Here is a 16,654-nt window from a genome sequence, read left to right on the forward strand (position 1 = left end):
TGGAGTATTCCTTTCCCATGGTAACCATCGAAAACAATCCATCAGCCGATGCGATATCAGATAGACCTCCTTAGATGAACCTTGATCATATCTCCATCCCGGTTCAGTTTCCGGTTAATTGATGGCCGGAGCCCTGGGGCCAAACAGAAAACATGGCTTTATCAGGGCATATCCGGTTATCAGTTTATGTACAACTCCTGTTTATCTACAACACGGAGTATCCCGTAGGGAGCCCCCCTGAGACATACCAGTTTCTGAATTTCTGAATGCTTCAACCACACCCTTACTCCATCGACTCCATCAGAATTGACTTTCATCAGTGGAGGAATGATCCCCAGCCATCGACAAACAGAAGCATCACGCAGTTCCTAAACCGGCAACCTTCGCTGCTCTATCAGCCCGTACCCCGCACGATCTACGCCATGGCTTGGTCATGTTGGGAATTCCTCCGACGGATAAAGAAGTGGAAATGTGAGGAGAAAAAGCAAATCCCCATATTAATCTGACTGGTATGGCTTAGGGGCTGCGTACCTATCAGACGAGCTGGGGGAGGCCGCTGCCTGTTCCCCGGGATCCCTCGTCAGCCCTCCGGCAGGAAACACTTCCCGCAGCTGACTGGTCTCTGCATCCATTGCCCGGGAGATCCAGACGGACGGACGGCGGCACCTGAGGCCGGACAAAGAAGCTGGACCCCTCCAGAGAGTGACGATAGTTTGACTTCCCCGGATTTCATCATCCATCCCAATGTTTGTTGGTTTGTGTACTCCGTACCGTCCCCTCCATACCCCGTCGATCAACCTCTTCCCCTCCTTCTCAATGATATGATGATGATCATGATGCACAGGAGTTGGCCGACACATCCATGAGACAACTAATGTTGACAGCCGCTCCGGGGATAAAATCGCGCAATCCTCGGGCAATCTTATTGTTGTGTCTCTCTCCCTCCCTCCTTGCAAGGGGGAAATTTTCATCAGCGGCATGTCTGAGGTCGATCTCCAACGGCACATCGGCATACATCATACATACATGAAAGTACGTACTCCGTACATGCGTGCGTGTGTGGGACGGACGTACATACGAGACAATGTACGTTTGTCGATTGTGTTGAGGCCTTCGGAGGTCTTGTGTTGCTTTCTGCATGACCCCGATGGACGGGAGGCGTCTTTGCGTTTCGTAATATCCGTACAGACTTTTGAGCTGTTTCGTGCTGGGTGATTGGATACTTCATGCCGGTCGTATATATATTGTTGGTTGTTATTGTCGCAAAGCGTCCCATTGCATATCCATAGATCCAATGGGCTATTCCTATATATATATAACCCGCCAACGGCGACAACCGTCTGTCACCGCCAATAGGACCAGCGAAATGCTCGATCTCAAAATGGAGCTTCCCAAGCCATCCGGAATACTCAACATGTCTACCCCGTATGCAAGTATCCAGCTCGCGCGAGACGCTGAGCTGGTCAATGCTCTACCCTGGTTACATACTATTTTTGGCTTGAACCCACGCTGCCTCGGCGCTTAGAGTCCAACTTTGACCCCAGACAAATCAATCCTCCTAGCACATCTAGATCTACCAACATATCTAAATTTACTCGAACCCGCACTGCTATTCTCGACCGAAGGATGAATAAGAGGCGTGCCGCATGGGAATGTATATAATCACCTGACCTCGGAACTCTGATTGGCCGGTCGGCGATCGGCCCCCGCCATGCCGACGTCGGCCAACGAAAATGAATCATCTCGCGCGCTCAAGTCGAACCACTGATACAATCTTCAATTCCATCATACCACTCCGCTCCAGCGGCTGATGAAACTCGCTCACTGCCTCGAAAGATGCGCAATTGACGAATCCCTCGCTAATCATGCACCATGAGCAAGCGTTCGTTCGACGACGCCTTATCCCCCAGCGGTGCTCAGCCGGAGCATATCGATAACGCTCCCAGCAACGGCCTGCTGCCCATCAATGACCTTCTGTCTCCCAGCCACGATCTGCAGCAGACGTCTGGACCGGCGAAGAAGCCGCGGAACTTCATTGCCACTGTGGTGCGTGTCACCCTCCCCCGTGCGCTGGCGCCACCATGTCCCGTGAACCCTGTCTGACATGCGTAACAGGCTTGCGAGACGTGTCGTCTGAAAAAGACCAGATGCGACGAGTCGCGGCCGAAATGTGGCTTGTGCAAGTCGCTGGGTCTGGAATGCGTCTACAATGAGCGCAAATCGTCCAAGTATGTCCATGCTCCTGAAGCGCCACCCGGATGATCCACGAATGCACGGAGTATGCTAACCCCGCCAGACGCGATCATTCGCTCAGTCTGATCATGAGCACGCTCCACCGGCTGGAGACCAAACTGGAGAATCTCCCGTCGACCATCGCCGGTGATATCCAGTCTCTGCAGAGACAGATGGTCGCAGCCGTCGACGGCCCGGCGGAGACGACCAGTACCCCGGGGCCGGGCAGTCAGGCCTTCAGCAAACGCACGCCGGTCACGCATGCATCCTTGCAGAACCTGACGCCTGCAGCCGGGGAGCTGGATGATTTCGAGATTGGCGAGCGTCCTGATGCGACGAATGCGAATGGTCAGATTTCGATATCGTTCAGCCAACACGGCGTGATTCTCTGGCCCGGGGCGCGGGAGATCCTCCCCAAGAGGCTCCTCGATGCGCACGAAAGTCTCGGGAAGAACTATGTTATCGAGCTGGAGACGAAACGGCCCCAGCTGCCCATGTACTCGTGTCCGTTTCCGCCGCAAGCCGGGGACGACTGGCTAGACGCGCTGCCGTTGGGCGTGGTCAAGGGTCTCTCGGACGCTTTCTTCGCTACCTTCAACCCGTTTACGCCGATCATGGATAAGAACTTCTACCTCGCGTCTACTTTAGGGGCTGCGTTCGAGTTCGGCTACAACATGGATAGCTGTTTGGTGCTCAATGTTATGGCCCTGGGTTGTCTTGCAGTTCATGCCCATCGAGAGGGAAACTATCCCCTACCCGGCACCCGGAACAACCGGTTCGAGCCTCCAGAATGGATCGATGTCATATATGAAGATCCACCGGGGTTGCGATTCTTCAACGAGGCCCGACGACGCATCGGGTTCTTGATGTGCGAAAACGATCTTCCAAGCTGTCAATTCTATCTGCTATCATTGTATGAGCCTCCTGTCCTTTTTCTCCTGTCATCAGTATATTCCCTAACACATGGACAGTGTTTATTACAGCCAGATTCTTCGTCCGATGGATTCGTGGTCCATGATTCATCGGGCTGCGACTTGTTGTCTCCAAATGCTCACCAAGTAAGTAGCACCCTTTTGACGGTCTCGGCCCAGCTAACCATCCAGCCACGACGTCAACTTTGATGAATGGGAGGGCGATATGAAGTCCCGCGCGTACTGGAATTGTCTCATGAACGAGACCATTCTCGTACAGGAGCTGCACGTCCCTCCCAGCGGGCTCTCCCGGCTCGAAGAGTTTGTGCCCATCCCCAAGTTCATTCCGTTTGAACACGCTTTCGTGCGGACCTCGTCGACCGAAGATATCGACGATTCCTTCTTCCAATACCACTTCCTGGCGCAGGTCGCTCACCGCATCATCCTCACTCGCATCCGCCATTCCCTGTACTTTTACTGTACGTTCCAACTCACCACAATCACACAACCTACCAATCTAACACCCCACTAGCCGACTCAGGGACCTTCCCTCTCCCAGCAATCAATATCGAACTCCACCACCAGCTAGACCAGTGGCGCCTCAATCTACCCCCAGCCATCCAATTCCCCGACACTTTGCCCTCCACCCCTGCAGACATCAGCGCCGCCGCATCCCCCATGTCCCCGATGCCTCTCGACCCTAACCGCCCGCTCACCCCGGCAACCGCTGTCTCTGAAGCCATGCTCCGCGGCCGCTTCATGATCGCCAAATTCCACATCGGCCGGCCGTACCTGTACAAAGCGCTGCGTATCCCGGGCTCGCTCAGCGACGAGGACCTGGAGCAGATGCGCAGCGGTCTGCGGAACGCCATGAACTGGCCCGTTGTGGGAGGCATTTTCCGAAGGATGAAGAGCTGCATCCCGATCAAGTTTGCCTTTTGCTCACAGTATGTCTTCCTGAATGATCCCTCCCTGCCCAGACGCAGTAGAAGCTAATGAAGCAGATTTTTCGGCCAAATCCTTCTCTTCTATTGTGTCTCGCACTCGCCGGATGCCCGGCTGCGGAGCGCACTCCCTACCGGGTGGGAGCGGTGGAACCGCGAAATGCTCCAGTTCTTGGAGGACTGCGCGCCGTATAGTCCTGCTGTTGCGCAGGACTTGGAGTTGTTGCGCTTGTTATGAATGATTTGTATATTATTGCTTGGTTGGCGCTCGTCTGGACATAGAACTGGCCAGTTTTTTGTATTATGGGATCTTTACCTAGCCTTACCGGTTGCATAGATTACGATTGACGATCTGTCTTGTTCCTGGTGTATTAACTCTGTCCAGTGATTATAGATGGTTATTCCTGCAAAAGTTCTACCATAAAGGCACATGACAAGTCTAGTCTATTATGATATATGCAATCTATCGACAGGCCATGGACTCTATCCCAGTACGTGCAAAGGCCAAGATAAGTACTGGTTGATCATGCATTGTCCTCGTTCTGCCCATCCCGACTGCTGATACTCCGCTGCAGCCAGTCTCTCCATCCCTGATCACTCAAGATCGATCTAACACGGGCCTCGAGCCACTCCGTATTACCCCAAAATCCCCAGGAGGCCTGGAACCTACACCAGTCCACCAGGGCCGTCTCCCAGTGCCGCGCGAACTCGTCCCATTCGTAGAAGCACGGTGGTTGATCCCGGAGGAGACTCGTGTGGTACCGCAGCAGCAGCCGTCTCTCGCGCTCGCCCATCCTCAGACGCTCAGGCAATGGCTCGTGCACATCAACCAGCATGTCCAGAGGCACCGCGCACGTAAACAGCTTTGCGAGATCGCAGACCCCCAGGCCGAGCCCGACGTACTGGAAATCAAAGAACGCCACCTCGTCGCCGCTCTCAGTCGTGAAGAGATTCTCCGCCTTGACGTCGCCGTGGATATACGACTCGACCGGCCTCCCACACGGCGTCAGAAACAGCGCCACCATCTCCGCGACGCTCCGCGACGACCCGTCCACACCGCAACACAGCGCCGCCGACCACTCCGACCCGCCGTCTCGTGCCAGAGCCGCATACTCCTTCCGCCGCGTCGCGAGGTACGTATACCCCCCGTTCAACCACAGCCCCTTCCCCCCGCCGCCAGCACTCCGCTGCCGCCGACCCTCCTCCAGCGGCGGCCGGACGTACGCATCCAGATCGCGCCGCTCCGGGAGCAGCGCCCACGAGCGCCGATGGAACGCAGCCAGCCAGTCCAGCGCGGCGCACACCTGCGTGCCGTTCAGCGCGCTGCGCTTCTCCCCGGCAACGGGGAACCGCCCGCGCAGATCGACCATGACAGTCGCCATCAGGCCGCGCAGTTCGGCCGCGCACGGCTGCCCTGCCATGTCCCGCGTCGACGCCAGGCACCGCGCGACGGCCACCTCATCGCCCAGCCGCGGCGCCACGCAGTCGTAGAACGTCTGCTCCACCTCGTAGCTGAGCATCTTGCGTAGGTGGCCCTCGTCTGTGGGCGGCGAGCTGCCTGCGCCTGGCGGCGAGATGAGCTTCAAGATGAGAGAGTAGTGCGTCCCCGCGCCGCCGTGCGCCACCCCGCAGAGCTGGTTGAGGTGCTCCGCTGCTTCGTCGGTGAGGGCGCGAGCGGTGAGCGCGCAGATGTGGCCGTAGCCGGCCCAGAGGGTTTGCAGGGGCGTGCACGAGACAAGCTCGAGGGAGTGCCAGGACAGCATTATCCGCGCAACGCGGCTGGGGTCGCTGGCGGGAGCCATTGTGACTGGGTGTTTGTCAGATGACCGCGTGGTAGGATGTTTGTATGGGATTCGGGGTGATAATTGATGCCGCGAGGAGATGTCGAATGATCACGTGACTGGCCATCGTTATGTCTTCCAGCTCTTCACCTTCTCCACGACCGGACGGTTGAAAAGGGTATACTGTCAGGTGAAGGCCAAGCCCTGTCTTCGAAGCATACCGTACGACTCGGAAAGAGATGTCGATCGACTCCCAGGAACCGGTGTTCTCAGTATCTTCCAGTTCACGCTCCACCCGAGTGTGGACCTTCTACAACCATCCCAACCACGCCAACGAATCTGATCATCATCCGCCCAAGTCAAAGATGGAACTTCTCTCACAGATACACCAGCTGCGCGCCCAACGGTGCACGGCTGGGTTGCAGACAACTGCCTTCAATCAGAACCTGACACAGTGCCTTTTATTTCCGTACGGAACGGTAAGAGCCAGGTTGCTCGACAAGAGTGGTATAACAATTATGCTAGACGGGCTAGAGCGAAGTTCAACAGGTTCGGCCATGTGATTGACTGGTTGCGCACACTATGCAAGCGCGTTGATACCCAATTCCTACTTCTAGAAGAAGAGGACCGCGAGATCACTGACACGAGAGTGAGGTCAATCATGCAGAACCTGTCACGGCCACAGGCGCCTGCATCCACCCTTTGGTAGAGTTCCTTGCATCTAGTCTACTCTACTTAGCGTGCAAGGAACTCCTCTTTCGTCATCTGCCCGCTGTCAACGAGCGCTTTTCTCTCCTCGATCTCTTCCAAGCGCTCATCATACTTATCCAACTCCTTCACTTTCCGTGCTGCGAATGCCTCCAGCACCTCTGGATCATCAAACTCCCTCTCACGCCTCGCCCACTCCGCAGACCCTAGATGCCGTCGTAGCTGCGTGAAGGGAAAGCTGCGATGGTCATTAAACCCAGACGAAAGCAGCATATGTAGCCACATAGCCCCGGAAGCCTGTGACCACTTTATGAGGGAGGAGAGCTCTCTCCCCTTGTACTCGGGTGATTTTGCCTCTTCCTCCTCCAGGACACGCATAAATATGTCCAGGTATTTGAAATACCGGGTCGCGATAGCAGGCGGCTCGTCGCCATCGCAGTCCCAGGCGCTATTCACGGGTCTATCCTGGAGAAGCCACCACGGTGCCGAGCCGAAGAGTTGAGCAGGGCCCACGAATGACCATTCAAGGTCCACGACTCCGATAATAGTGAGGTCGTCTTTGCTCCGGACAATCAGGTTTGCCAGGCCAAGGTCGTCGCAGATTAGTTTGAACTTGCAACGGTCATATTCCGCGTGGACCAAATCTGGGATCAGACTCTTCAGGATCTTAAACGCCACGTATTTGTTCTGTGCATCATACGGGCCAAACACCGAATTGGGCTGGCGAACAAGCTGCTCCCAGTCCTGGCCCGCGACATACTGGAAGTACTCAGTAGCCGTTGCGAAGCCATGTGATCGATCTCCTAGATACCAGCTGAGTTAACGGTCCTGAAGAGTGATACAAGATTGTGGGACAATACCAAAAGTATCCACTCCCCCATTCTGTAGGATACTATGGGCCTTGAACGTCAGCGGCCGCAGCGGTGTAGGGCGTTGGACGTCCGCGCGTGGCGACGGCAGGCTGCCAATGCGGCCAAAATCCAGCTGAAAAAGCTGAAGGAGGAAACTCGCCATCTGTCTATAGATCACTTCGATATCACCATCGCTGATATCCTCCCTAATTACGCGACTGGGGCGCTGAGCGTCCGGATCCCGGAGAAGCTCACCAAGGCTCACACCGTGTATAAAGTCCATTACGATAAAGGGGCCCAGACCAAGTGGGTTACTTGCGGCAGAGCCCCATGCCCGGACTTTGGGAACAGGAATATTCGTCCTGTCGCGGATAAGACGGAGGGCTGTTACTTCCATAGCCACCTTCTCGTCGGCGAACTGGTCGCAAATCCTTCCCATACGGGGAAAGCGGACCATCCAGGTCGTGTTGTCATTGAAAACCATCTTTATGCCAGCGTTGAAGGCTCCATGGTGAAAAGTGCCGTCTAGGTGACAAGGGAGTCGGTTTGGGTGGAACGTCGACACCCACTGGCAGAGACGGCCGGTTGAATGGGTCTCGTTGATCTTGTCAACCCAGAGCTGGCCCTGCACGTCGTGGACGAGATCTAGGATTGCGTTGGTGTCCATCACGTTGGGTGAAGTCAATGGAGGAAGAAGGGAGGGAGCCAAAGGGCGGCTGCACAGGGAGGATCCTTGAACGCGATAAAGGATAAAGAGGTTGCAAGGTCCAAGTCACAAAGTACAAATCCTGATCACAATTCTATTTCTATGGTAACAGACGCAATATGGGTACTGTCAATATTCCTGATTGAATCATACTTCTACAGTAGTAAATAAGTAGATTTTACTCAGTAAGTAGGTAACATGCTTACAGACAGTCCCTCTAGGTCGTATGTACATTGACTATCAACGCCCAACTCCCACTAGGTATATAGCAGTACTCCATGTAACACATACAGCAACGCTCCGAGATATAACCACCTGGCAAACACGCTAAGAAACGCTGGCTCAAGCAGCCACCTACAAGACCCATTCGTCCGTCCGGTCCGAGCTCGATATAAACGGCTTGTCGATCTGCTTGATAGCATGGTCGCTGCACAAAATACTAGTACAACGCGTCAGCACACTCCCGAGGTAAGCAACTAGCCCACTTACCAAGCCTCGGCTATCAGCCCATCCAATTCCTTCACAATGTCTTCCCGTCGGGAAGATGGCAGATCGCCCTTGTTGAGCTGCGTCTGCAGATCCCGAATGTATCTCCTCTTGCCACCCGCGCCCTCGAGAACCTCCTTCCCGAGACAGTCGCTGTGGAACGCATGCTGACAGGGGAAGACGAAAAACTGCCGGCTGAGCACGGGGAGCGAGCAGATCCAGCACTTTTCGCCAGGCTCGACAATAGCGTATCGCGTGTCCAGAGACGCAATCTCCGACCGAATCTGGCGCGCAGTCTGCGCCGAGTTATCCATCTCCTGTCGGAGGGCATCAATGTGCCGAGAGTAGTCTTCCAGCGCCGTGCAGATCTCGTCCTTGAAGTCGTCAATGACGACAAAATCAGGGAAGAAGGGGATCAGATCTTCAATGCGGAGCAATTCGCATCGGCGCAGAAACTCAATGGCGTCTTTAATGCCCGTGCCCGGCTGGCGGATCTTCTTCTCCGCCACGAGGAGCCACAGCTTCTTGCGGAGCTTGTCGTTCCCTTCGGGCCGGTCGGCGACGATGGCGGCGAGTTCAATATCATCGTGCTGCAGAGCCAGCTCTACTGCCTGGAGATACTGACCCATCGCGCTGTAGATGTGGACGCAGGACTGCACCCGTTGGTGCTGTATGCAGAGACGAAGGGCGAAATCGGCATCGTACGGAGGCGGTGATGACGGCTGCGACTGGAGGTACGTCAGGAGCCCGGCTTCTGAGGATGATGTGCTCGAGGCATGGATCGATATGAGCGTGTTGTGGACAGCAGCCGAGGGGTTCGGGTGGTTCACGATGATGAAGTTGAGGTATCGTACGGCCTGGTTCTGACTGAGGGAAACATTCGCCGTCTTGTTGTAGTTGAGGAGGGCGGGTATCAATCTCTCTGGCTCGAGGTTCGTCTGTCGCATGAGGATATCAACCAGTCCCGTTGCAGCGTGCGCCATGAGGACACTGCTATATTTGTAGAACACGTCGGGGCTACTTTGCCGTTGGAGGACGTTCAGCGCTTCAGACCACTTTTCACGTTGAATCCAGTATGAGAGCACATAGCTGTGATCGTTGGTCGCCGTAGCAAAGAAGAGCAGCTCCTCTTCTCGACCATGGCTGCTGATAATATCGTACGCAGTCTTCTTGTCCAGGTCGGACTTGTACTTGGTCACAAAGTCCTGAAACTCTAAACGAACGCTGCGGAGCTGGTCCTTGATTTCCTCCGTGCTTGTGCCCTCCGCCAACTCCGCTCGAGTGGCGACATTGTCGTCAAGGGAGTTCAGTTTGGACATGAAAACTTCCACAAGCCAGCTGGAAACCATGATGCGCTGCATCGAGGATGACTTCTTGTATACTGACAATTGAGACAGAAGGTACTTGCGAAGAGCATCATGCTCGCCACGGTTGATCAGCGTGAGACAGACCTCCTCGAAACCCTTGCTGCTCTTGCCCCAGACCTTGGCTGCCTCCAGATAACGCCCTTTACTGGCGAGATAGTCGCCGGACGCAGTAGCAACGGCGTCTTTTTGGGCACCAGTGTGGGCATGTTGAAGGGCTTGATCGAACATCTGTCTCTGCAAGAATACCTTCCACACATCTCTATCTTCGTCCTCGACGGCGATCTCAAAGATCTCTTGGCCCGTAAACAACCAGTAGGTGTGTTGCATAGAGTCGGCCAGCAGCCCCAAGGTACTCTGGCCGGGCTCTAGAACGGGCTGCTCGTAGACAATCTCCTCGTTCATTCGGTTGACTGCAACAATCCGTCCCTCGACCAAGGCAAGAATATGCCACTGCGTCAGGGTGACAGCGGTAATAGGGTCTTGTATCATTTTCTTGCCTCCGCGTGAAGACTGAGTTGCAGGAAAAACCGATCGCGACAGCATATTTGCACTCTCAAACGGCTGGTGCAACTCCTCCGCCGAGTATGGAAGCTGACCATGGTACACGCCCTCAGAACTCAGCCAAGCAAACTCCCTATCGGTTTGACCGTCGACAGGATGATGACCATCAGGGCCGGTGGGTGAGATTGCCAGACTCGAGGGCGCAGAGCTAGAGGGCCTTTGGATCTCGTGGACGACAGGGCTTTCTCGCTGAAAAAGGTCCGTGTATATCGGCCCTCCGCCTTCTCTCCCAGGGCGCCCCCCGCGCCCCGTAAAACACATTAACTTTCCATGGGTTGCAACCAAGACCCGACGGTGCTCGGGCTTGGTAGGAATCAGCTCTGCCCAAGCCCCCGTCACTGGTGACCCTTCGGGCGCCCTGTAGACCGCGGTAACATATCGCTCCTCGCGCCGATAGAACTCCGTCGACGGTTCGATATAAGCTTCATAGAGGTGGCCGTCCGTGGTGCCGAGGAGGATCTCCCTTGTTGATGCTGTTGGGAGCGAGGGGTTCCAGGCGACGGTCTCGATCGAAACGCCTTTCAGCCGGGACAGTGGCTTCGGTTGTCTAGACTGGGTGTGGAGGTAGTAGTTTTCGCCGAGCGTGGTGGTAACAATTAGATGAGATGCAGAAGGGTCCAGAAACATGCGACGGATGACTCCTATCTCTGAGGACTTCTTTGGGAGATCAATATCTATGACAGTTCCGATCAGTACACTGCCGGCGCGGGGCGCGGAGCCCGTAAGTTGATGCTCGATAGGAGGGCAAACGTACCGTCTATTTCCTCGGGGGTATCAAGATCTATGCGAAGAATCCGATTCGTTGACAAGGCGAGAATGAGCACATTGTTTGCAACTTGGGCTGCGACAAAGTCCGCAGCTAAGGGGAACTGCAGCTGTACCCGGCGGACATCGAACATGGAGAGAGAGGAGTCGGGCTCCGCGAGGTTGCTGGGAGCAACATAACCGTTGGGATTGTCCAGCGCCATTGTGCGCCAATTCAAGTAGAAAGGAGATTATAGCATAGTTCTCTGCAGGTGAGCGAGGAGAGAGAAGCTGACCGCCGCAGCTGTTGGAGGAGTTGGGGAAGTCGGAGAGAGCGAGTGATCGCACCGAATGGGGAAGCTCGACGGAGGCGGAGCTGTTGGTGCCTTGGTGCCTTGGCGCCTGAACGTGAGATGAACAACTACGTACTACGACACTTACGACAAAAATAGTCTGTACAACAAAGTAGCGTGTTTCACAAGTCACAGGTCTATGGGATTTCCTCTTTCTTCTATAATCCATACAACTCCATCCCGAACAACGTCGCTCATTATGCGGTAATACTAAATGGATATGCTGGGTATCATTTCATCACAACCACCGCCCAAAGGAAAAGGAACGTCACATCACGATGCATTCGCGCTCGAGTTTTCGCCCGATTCGCTCTCTGGACTTAAGCTTGCCTTTCTGTTTCTCGTCCTCCTTCGTGCGCCGAGCGCTGTTGTCTTTCATCTCGCCATTCGTCGCGGCGGATCGGTCCTCGCGAGGGTCGACCTCCACGGCCACCTCGTCATCGCCTTCGTCGCTGTTTGGTTTGTCCCTGTTCAAACGACCAGTGAAGCGAGAAAATGTCAAGCTGAAACGGCTCTCGCTAGCCTGACTGCCAGCACGGCTCCCTGGATTGCTTCTTGTCGTCCGGGACCCGCGTCGAGAAAACGAAAACGAACTCCTCCCATCCGATTCTGGGGCCAGCTTGGGTGATGTTGAGGGAACTGAATGGATCTGAGGCCATCCAGTAGAGTTCATGGGCTCAGTCGTCTCGGAGAAGCCAACACTATACTTTCTACCACGAGTATCGAGCGATCCGATCTCTGCGTGCTCTGGCCCGGTGATCTCAAAGCTGGGGCGGTTGGACCGAGCGCCTTCCACCCGCTCACTGTCCAGGAAGTCTGTGACGGAACGCTGAGAAGCTTCGGTGAGATTCAACTCTCGGGGTTCAGACTCGCTGGATGGGATTCGATGGTGAGGAAGGTTGACCATCGCAGCGTCTTCGTTAATAGGGAGAATTTGATAGAACAACAGGTAGGGAGACTCATGCTTCAAAGCCTGCTCGATATCAACCAAGGTCACGCGTTCTCTCGCCAGATCATCGAACCGCATCCAGTACTGCGGAGGATCCGAGACGGTGGACTGGGAGCTGTGAGAGCTGGTTGGAGCTACGCCGGCATTGGTACCCCTGACGATAGAGATATAATGCCCGGAATCCACAGAGTTGCCACGATGACAGACCATGGCTTGCAAGGAGAGCTTGAAGTTCCCGTATATGGGCCCTTCTTCGTCCATACTGTCATCCTGGATGAAATGAGGCAGGCCAATCTCCGTCGGAATGTCCACGAACGTGTTGAGCCGGACAGCCCTGCCTGCTGGGGTCATGCTGTACCGTTTGAGACAGATGCCAAGCATAGGTCGTTTCGTGGAGAAATGCGTCGCAATTTGGGCGTCGTTTTTAGGGGTATTATCGGTGTACCACGCTGTAATGGATCAGCTTCAGATCCGCTGTATTCGGGACCAGCAAACTCACGTATCAAGCTGAAAAACTGCCACGCCGGCATCATGACCTCCTTACGGTAGGACCCCCGGCGTAGGGAATTGCTGTCGCCTGCGACTTCTTCTCCTTCTGGATCGGGTACGAAACGTTCCTGCACAATACTGTCGCGCCGCGTTCGGGACGAGTTCTGGTCACTCGACTGCGCCACGGAGGATATTGGTTGCAGCTCATCAAGCCGCATTGGGGATATGGAAGTGGGAGATCCGGTCGGGGACGGGCTGACCTCCACCGTCTCGATGTGAGCGGAGACACCTTTGCACAGGGAATCGAGCGACTTGGTGGAGCCGGAGGTGTTCTGTCGCTCCAGATAGCGCTTCACTTCGATTCTGTTGTTGAAGTAATTTTCCAGGCAGTCCTCCAGGGTGACTGTCTTGCCATCAGAAGGCTCAGGGATTGCGATCTCAAGCAATCGTTCGTTGACAAACTTATGGTCGTCACGCTCGTCCTCTTTGCCGGTGTGATAGATATCCATCTTCAATGTGAGAAGGGGCAGCTCGAGTTTCTCTGTGATGAAAGTGAAGGCCTCCGAGGCGTCCTGTTGGCGGAGTTCGGCTGCATCTTTCCAGCCACATTTCGCCAATGCTTCCTGGAGATGCTTGGTCTACAAACGGTTAGTATGCTCGCTGTCATAAGAGACCCGTGGAGCAGCACATACAATATCAGTCGTGATGAGCCTGCCAGACCGCAGCATGTTGACCCAGAACCGCAGCAGAATAGCCAGGTCCCGACGGGGTTCGTCGTCGAAAGTCTTGTACAGGATGGGCTCAAAGCAGTCGAACCGTGCAAACATGGCGAAGAGAAGCGCGTCGAGGTAGCAGGTGACCATTTCGCGATTTTCCGCGCCCAGTAGCTTTGTGCTTGGTGTATATCCCCTCACAACGCCTTCGATCGAGTCCTCAAGAAGGAGTAGCAGGTCGAATGCCTTATCCACGTCTCCTTGTGCATGGGTCGACTGCAATGCATAGGCCATATGCTCTTCTTTGATTCCGGTGATGCCAAGCTGGGAGATGCGCCGCGAGATGATTTTCACCTAAGCAGATGTTAGCACGACCGTGGCCTTGCTAGCAAGAAGAACCTAACTTTACCTTCTTCTGCTGTTCAGACGCATCGCCTGATGCGCTGGGAGAAGAAAAGAAACTTCGAAGGTGTGGACGGGAGAGGAATATAGAGGTCTGACTGTTGTTAGCATTTCATCACTGTTCAGAACAGAAGGTTCATCCAGCCTCACCTCTTCTTTGTTGCCATTTCTGTTTGGACGCTCACGTCGAGTGAGGAACCTGTGAATGCCACTCATCTTCTCGACCAGACCAGACGGGAAATTGATTAAGTATAGTCAGGAGGCAAGAAAGAGATCATGGGCGTGAAGGTCCGAATATGTGTCGACATGTGGAAGGGTTGGGTCCGGAGTCAGGGTCTGAGAAGTTTCATAGAACACGCGAAGAAGCTCCCCGCGGGGTAAGATAAGAACAATATCAAGAAATTCACACCCTGTCTCTGAAACGGTGCTTGCGGCTCTCTGTCTCTCCTTTTATAGATCACCCCCCTTGGACGCGTCAGTCAGCACACCCGCTCGTATAGGATCCAGGTGAGGTTCCCAAGTGACATCACATCTGGTGACAGCACAAGTCACTGGAGGAGAGGATCAAACGGCGCAGGAATGGAGGACACGGGTAAGAACGGGGGGGAATCCGGGGGCCTTGGATGGCAATACCCATTATCAGAAGACCAGGGCACCGGATCGACAGTGATCTAGATCATGGATGCCTGGAGCAGTAAGTGGGATGTAAAAGAGGGATGTCTGTTGGCTGGCGGGGGCAACTGGCAGAACGGCCGATCGCAGGTGGAGCTTTTTTTTTGGCGGTGGAGAGCCCTTATTATGCCTGAGGCATCAACAGGTCTCAGAGAGAATTTCCACGTGACCCGATCCCAAGTGGATTTGATCGGTCCATGTTGTCTCCGGAATTTTTGGACTGCTCTCTCTTACTCCGTCAGTCTACTGCCACCCTTCTCTCCGGTACAACCCCAATGGCTGCCAGCGAGTCATCCAGGTACCTGGCACGGTCATTGCCTCGCGCTTTCGTGCCCTCTGCCCGTCCCCAGGTCTCCTGTTGGTGCCGCAATGCCTCCAGCCAGGCCTCGTCCAGGTCGCCTGCCGCCGACCTGAATGAGCTGGAGTCTTCGGGGGCATTGACGTCTGCGGTGTCCATCCCCGAGTCGACAGTGAAGTCGTTCGACCCCGCTTCAAAAGCCAAAGGCCGCAAGAAGCAACTGCCGCGAAGTCGGTAAGTCGTCGTCCGCCCGATCAAACCAGCCGTGTATCAACCATCCTCATCCATTCCCAGGTACCAGTTTCCGATCTCCCAAATACGATCGCGGTCCGCTTCATCCTCACCGACTTCCGCCCCCATCCGAATCTTCATCTCGTCTCTACGTCCCCGGCCCTTTCTCGCTCCCGCGCGTCGACCAGACCTACCACTCGACCGTCGCCTCGGACATCCTCACCCTCTGCTACGTGCACAACCCACCGGGCTTCAAGCCGCCGCCGAAGGCGCCGCGTCTCCGCTCGTGGGATGAGTCCTCGCCGTACCACAAGAACCGGCCGCTGCGCGGGCCGCGCGGTGGTGACGTGCTGCGTCTCCTGCGCAAGCCCATCACCTTCAACAACATCCCCCAGCTGGAGCGCATCACGATCCACAGCTACGTCAAGCAGGCCGCGCAGGAGAACTCGTCGTGGCTGCACGTCGCTGGAATGGCCGTACAGGCCATCTCCAACTCGCGCGTTGACACCTTCAAGTCCAAGACCAGCGTGGCCACCTGGGGCATTGCCCCCGGCCGTGACACCGTCGCCGTCAAGGCCGAGCTCCGCGGCGAGACCATGCTGCATTTCTTCGGGAAGCTCGTCGACATCGTCATGCCCCGTATCAAGGACTGGGAGGGCGTCAAGGGCTCGAGCGGTGACAGCAGTGGTAACATCACTTTCGGTCTGGAGCCCGAGATGGTCGCCCTGTTCCCCGAGATCGAGGTCAACTATGATATGTACGTTCTGGCTCGTCAAGTAGCCCCGGTGTCTCATAACTAACCTCGTTTGTCATTAGGTACCCGCCCAAGATGATCCCCGGTTGTCATATCACCATCCACACCTCTGCGAAGACCGACAAGGATGCTCGGCTCCTCCTCAGCGCTATGGGTATTCCGTTCTACGGAAAGATGGTGGACTAGAGAATTAGGTGGACTGCAGGCTGGGAGTACTTCATAATTCCCCTTTGAGTCGTTTTGGGGCATGTAACATGGTATCGTGTGATATTCTGGTCTTCTGTAAAATACGCTCTGTTTCAGTTTTTTGCACAAATTCATAGAACATTGTTTGAGATGTCGTTCGTGGTAGCCGCACGAGAATATATATATATACTGGACTTATATCAACATGTCCCATAGAATCCCGAACCGCAATACACGTGAAACTTCATGCGTTTAAACACTGCCAACATAATCAACATGGCACCGGTGTCCACAGTATTATAGTAAGAGAGATGTA

The 16,654-nt window shown here is 55.0% G+C and overlaps 7 protein-coding genes across 7 annotated transcripts; 2 read left to right on the plus strand and 5 right to left on the minus strand.

The window, feature by feature from the left end:
- Positions 1 to 497: 497 nt before the first annotated feature.
- On the minus strand, positions 498 to 980 carry ATEG_09382 (uncharacterized protein; the record flags this gene model as incomplete). Its single annotated transcript, XM_001218003.1, has 1 exon — positions 498 to 980. The coding sequence occupies one exon, from the start codon at positions 978 to 980 to the stop codon at positions 498 to 500; it is 483 nt and encodes a 160-aa protein (XP_001218004.1).
- An 892-nt stretch (positions 981 to 1,872) lies between these two features.
- ATEG_09383 (putative C6 finger domain protein) lies at positions 1,873 to 4,325 on the plus strand (the record flags this gene model as incomplete). The annotated part of the gene is made up of 7 exons (XM_001218004.1): positions 1,873 to 2,046; positions 2,116 to 2,228; positions 2,297 to 3,145; positions 3,204 to 3,290; positions 3,336 to 3,622; positions 3,676 to 4,090; positions 4,148 to 4,325. 7 exons carry the CDS (start codon positions 1,873 to 1,875, stop codon positions 4,323 to 4,325), a joined length of 2,103 nt encoding a protein of 700 aa, XP_001218005.1.
- Positions 4,326 to 4,883: 558 nt separating this feature from the next.
- ATEG_09384 (uncharacterized protein) lies at positions 4,884 to 5,889 on the minus strand (the record flags this gene model as incomplete). The annotated part of the gene is made up of 2 exons (XM_001218005.1): positions 4,884 to 4,890; positions 4,991 to 5,889. 2 exons carry the CDS (start codon positions 5,887 to 5,889, stop codon positions 4,884 to 4,886), a joined length of 906 nt encoding a protein of 301 aa, XP_001218006.1.
- A 714-nt stretch (positions 5,890 to 6,603) lies between these two features.
- ATEG_09385 (phosphotransferase family protein) lies at positions 6,604 to 8,094 on the minus strand (the record flags this gene model as incomplete). Its single annotated transcript, XM_001218006.1, has 3 exons — positions 6,604 to 7,390; positions 7,437 to 7,468; positions 7,642 to 8,094. 3 exons carry the CDS (start codon positions 8,092 to 8,094, stop codon positions 6,604 to 6,606), a joined length of 1,272 nt encoding a protein of 423 aa, XP_001218007.1.
- A 524-nt stretch (positions 8,095 to 8,618) lies between these two features.
- ATEG_09386 (vacuolar protein sorting protein DigA) lies at positions 8,619 to 11,174 on the minus strand (the record flags this gene model as incomplete). The annotated part of the gene is made up of 1 exon (XM_001218007.1): positions 8,619 to 11,174. The coding sequence occupies one exon, from the start codon at positions 11,172 to 11,174 to the stop codon at positions 8,619 to 8,621; it is 2,556 nt and encodes an 851-aa protein (XP_001218008.1).
- A 738-nt stretch (positions 11,175 to 11,912) lies between these two features.
- ATEG_09387 (ubiquitin C-terminal hydrolase family protein) lies at positions 11,913 to 14,364 on the minus strand (the record flags this gene model as incomplete). The annotated part of the gene is made up of 5 exons (XM_001218008.1): positions 11,913 to 13,042; positions 13,093 to 13,720; positions 13,775 to 14,149; positions 14,205 to 14,295; positions 14,348 to 14,364. The coding sequence occupies 5 exons, from the start codon at positions 14,362 to 14,364 to the stop codon at positions 11,913 to 11,915; spliced, it is 2,241 nt and encodes a 746-aa protein (XP_001218009.1).
- A 780-nt stretch (positions 14,365 to 15,144) lies between these two features.
- Positions 15,145 to 16,338, plus strand: ATEG_09388 (mitochondrial 54S ribosomal protein uL5m; the record flags this gene model as incomplete). Its single annotated transcript, XM_001218009.1, has 3 exons — positions 15,145 to 15,401; positions 15,469 to 16,155; positions 16,215 to 16,338. The coding sequence occupies 3 exons, from the start codon at positions 15,145 to 15,147 to the stop codon at positions 16,336 to 16,338; spliced, it is 1,068 nt and encodes a 355-aa protein (XP_001218010.1).
- Positions 16,339 to 16,654: the final 316 nt, after the last annotated feature.

The sequence above is a fragment of the Aspergillus terreus genome, genomic scaffold (assembly GCF_000149615.1).
Source record: "Aspergillus terreus NIH2624 scaffold_14 genomic scaffold, whole genome shotgun sequence".
NCBI classification, from domain to species: domain Eukaryota; kingdom Fungi; phylum Ascomycota; class Eurotiomycetes; order Eurotiales; family Aspergillaceae; genus Aspergillus; species Aspergillus terreus.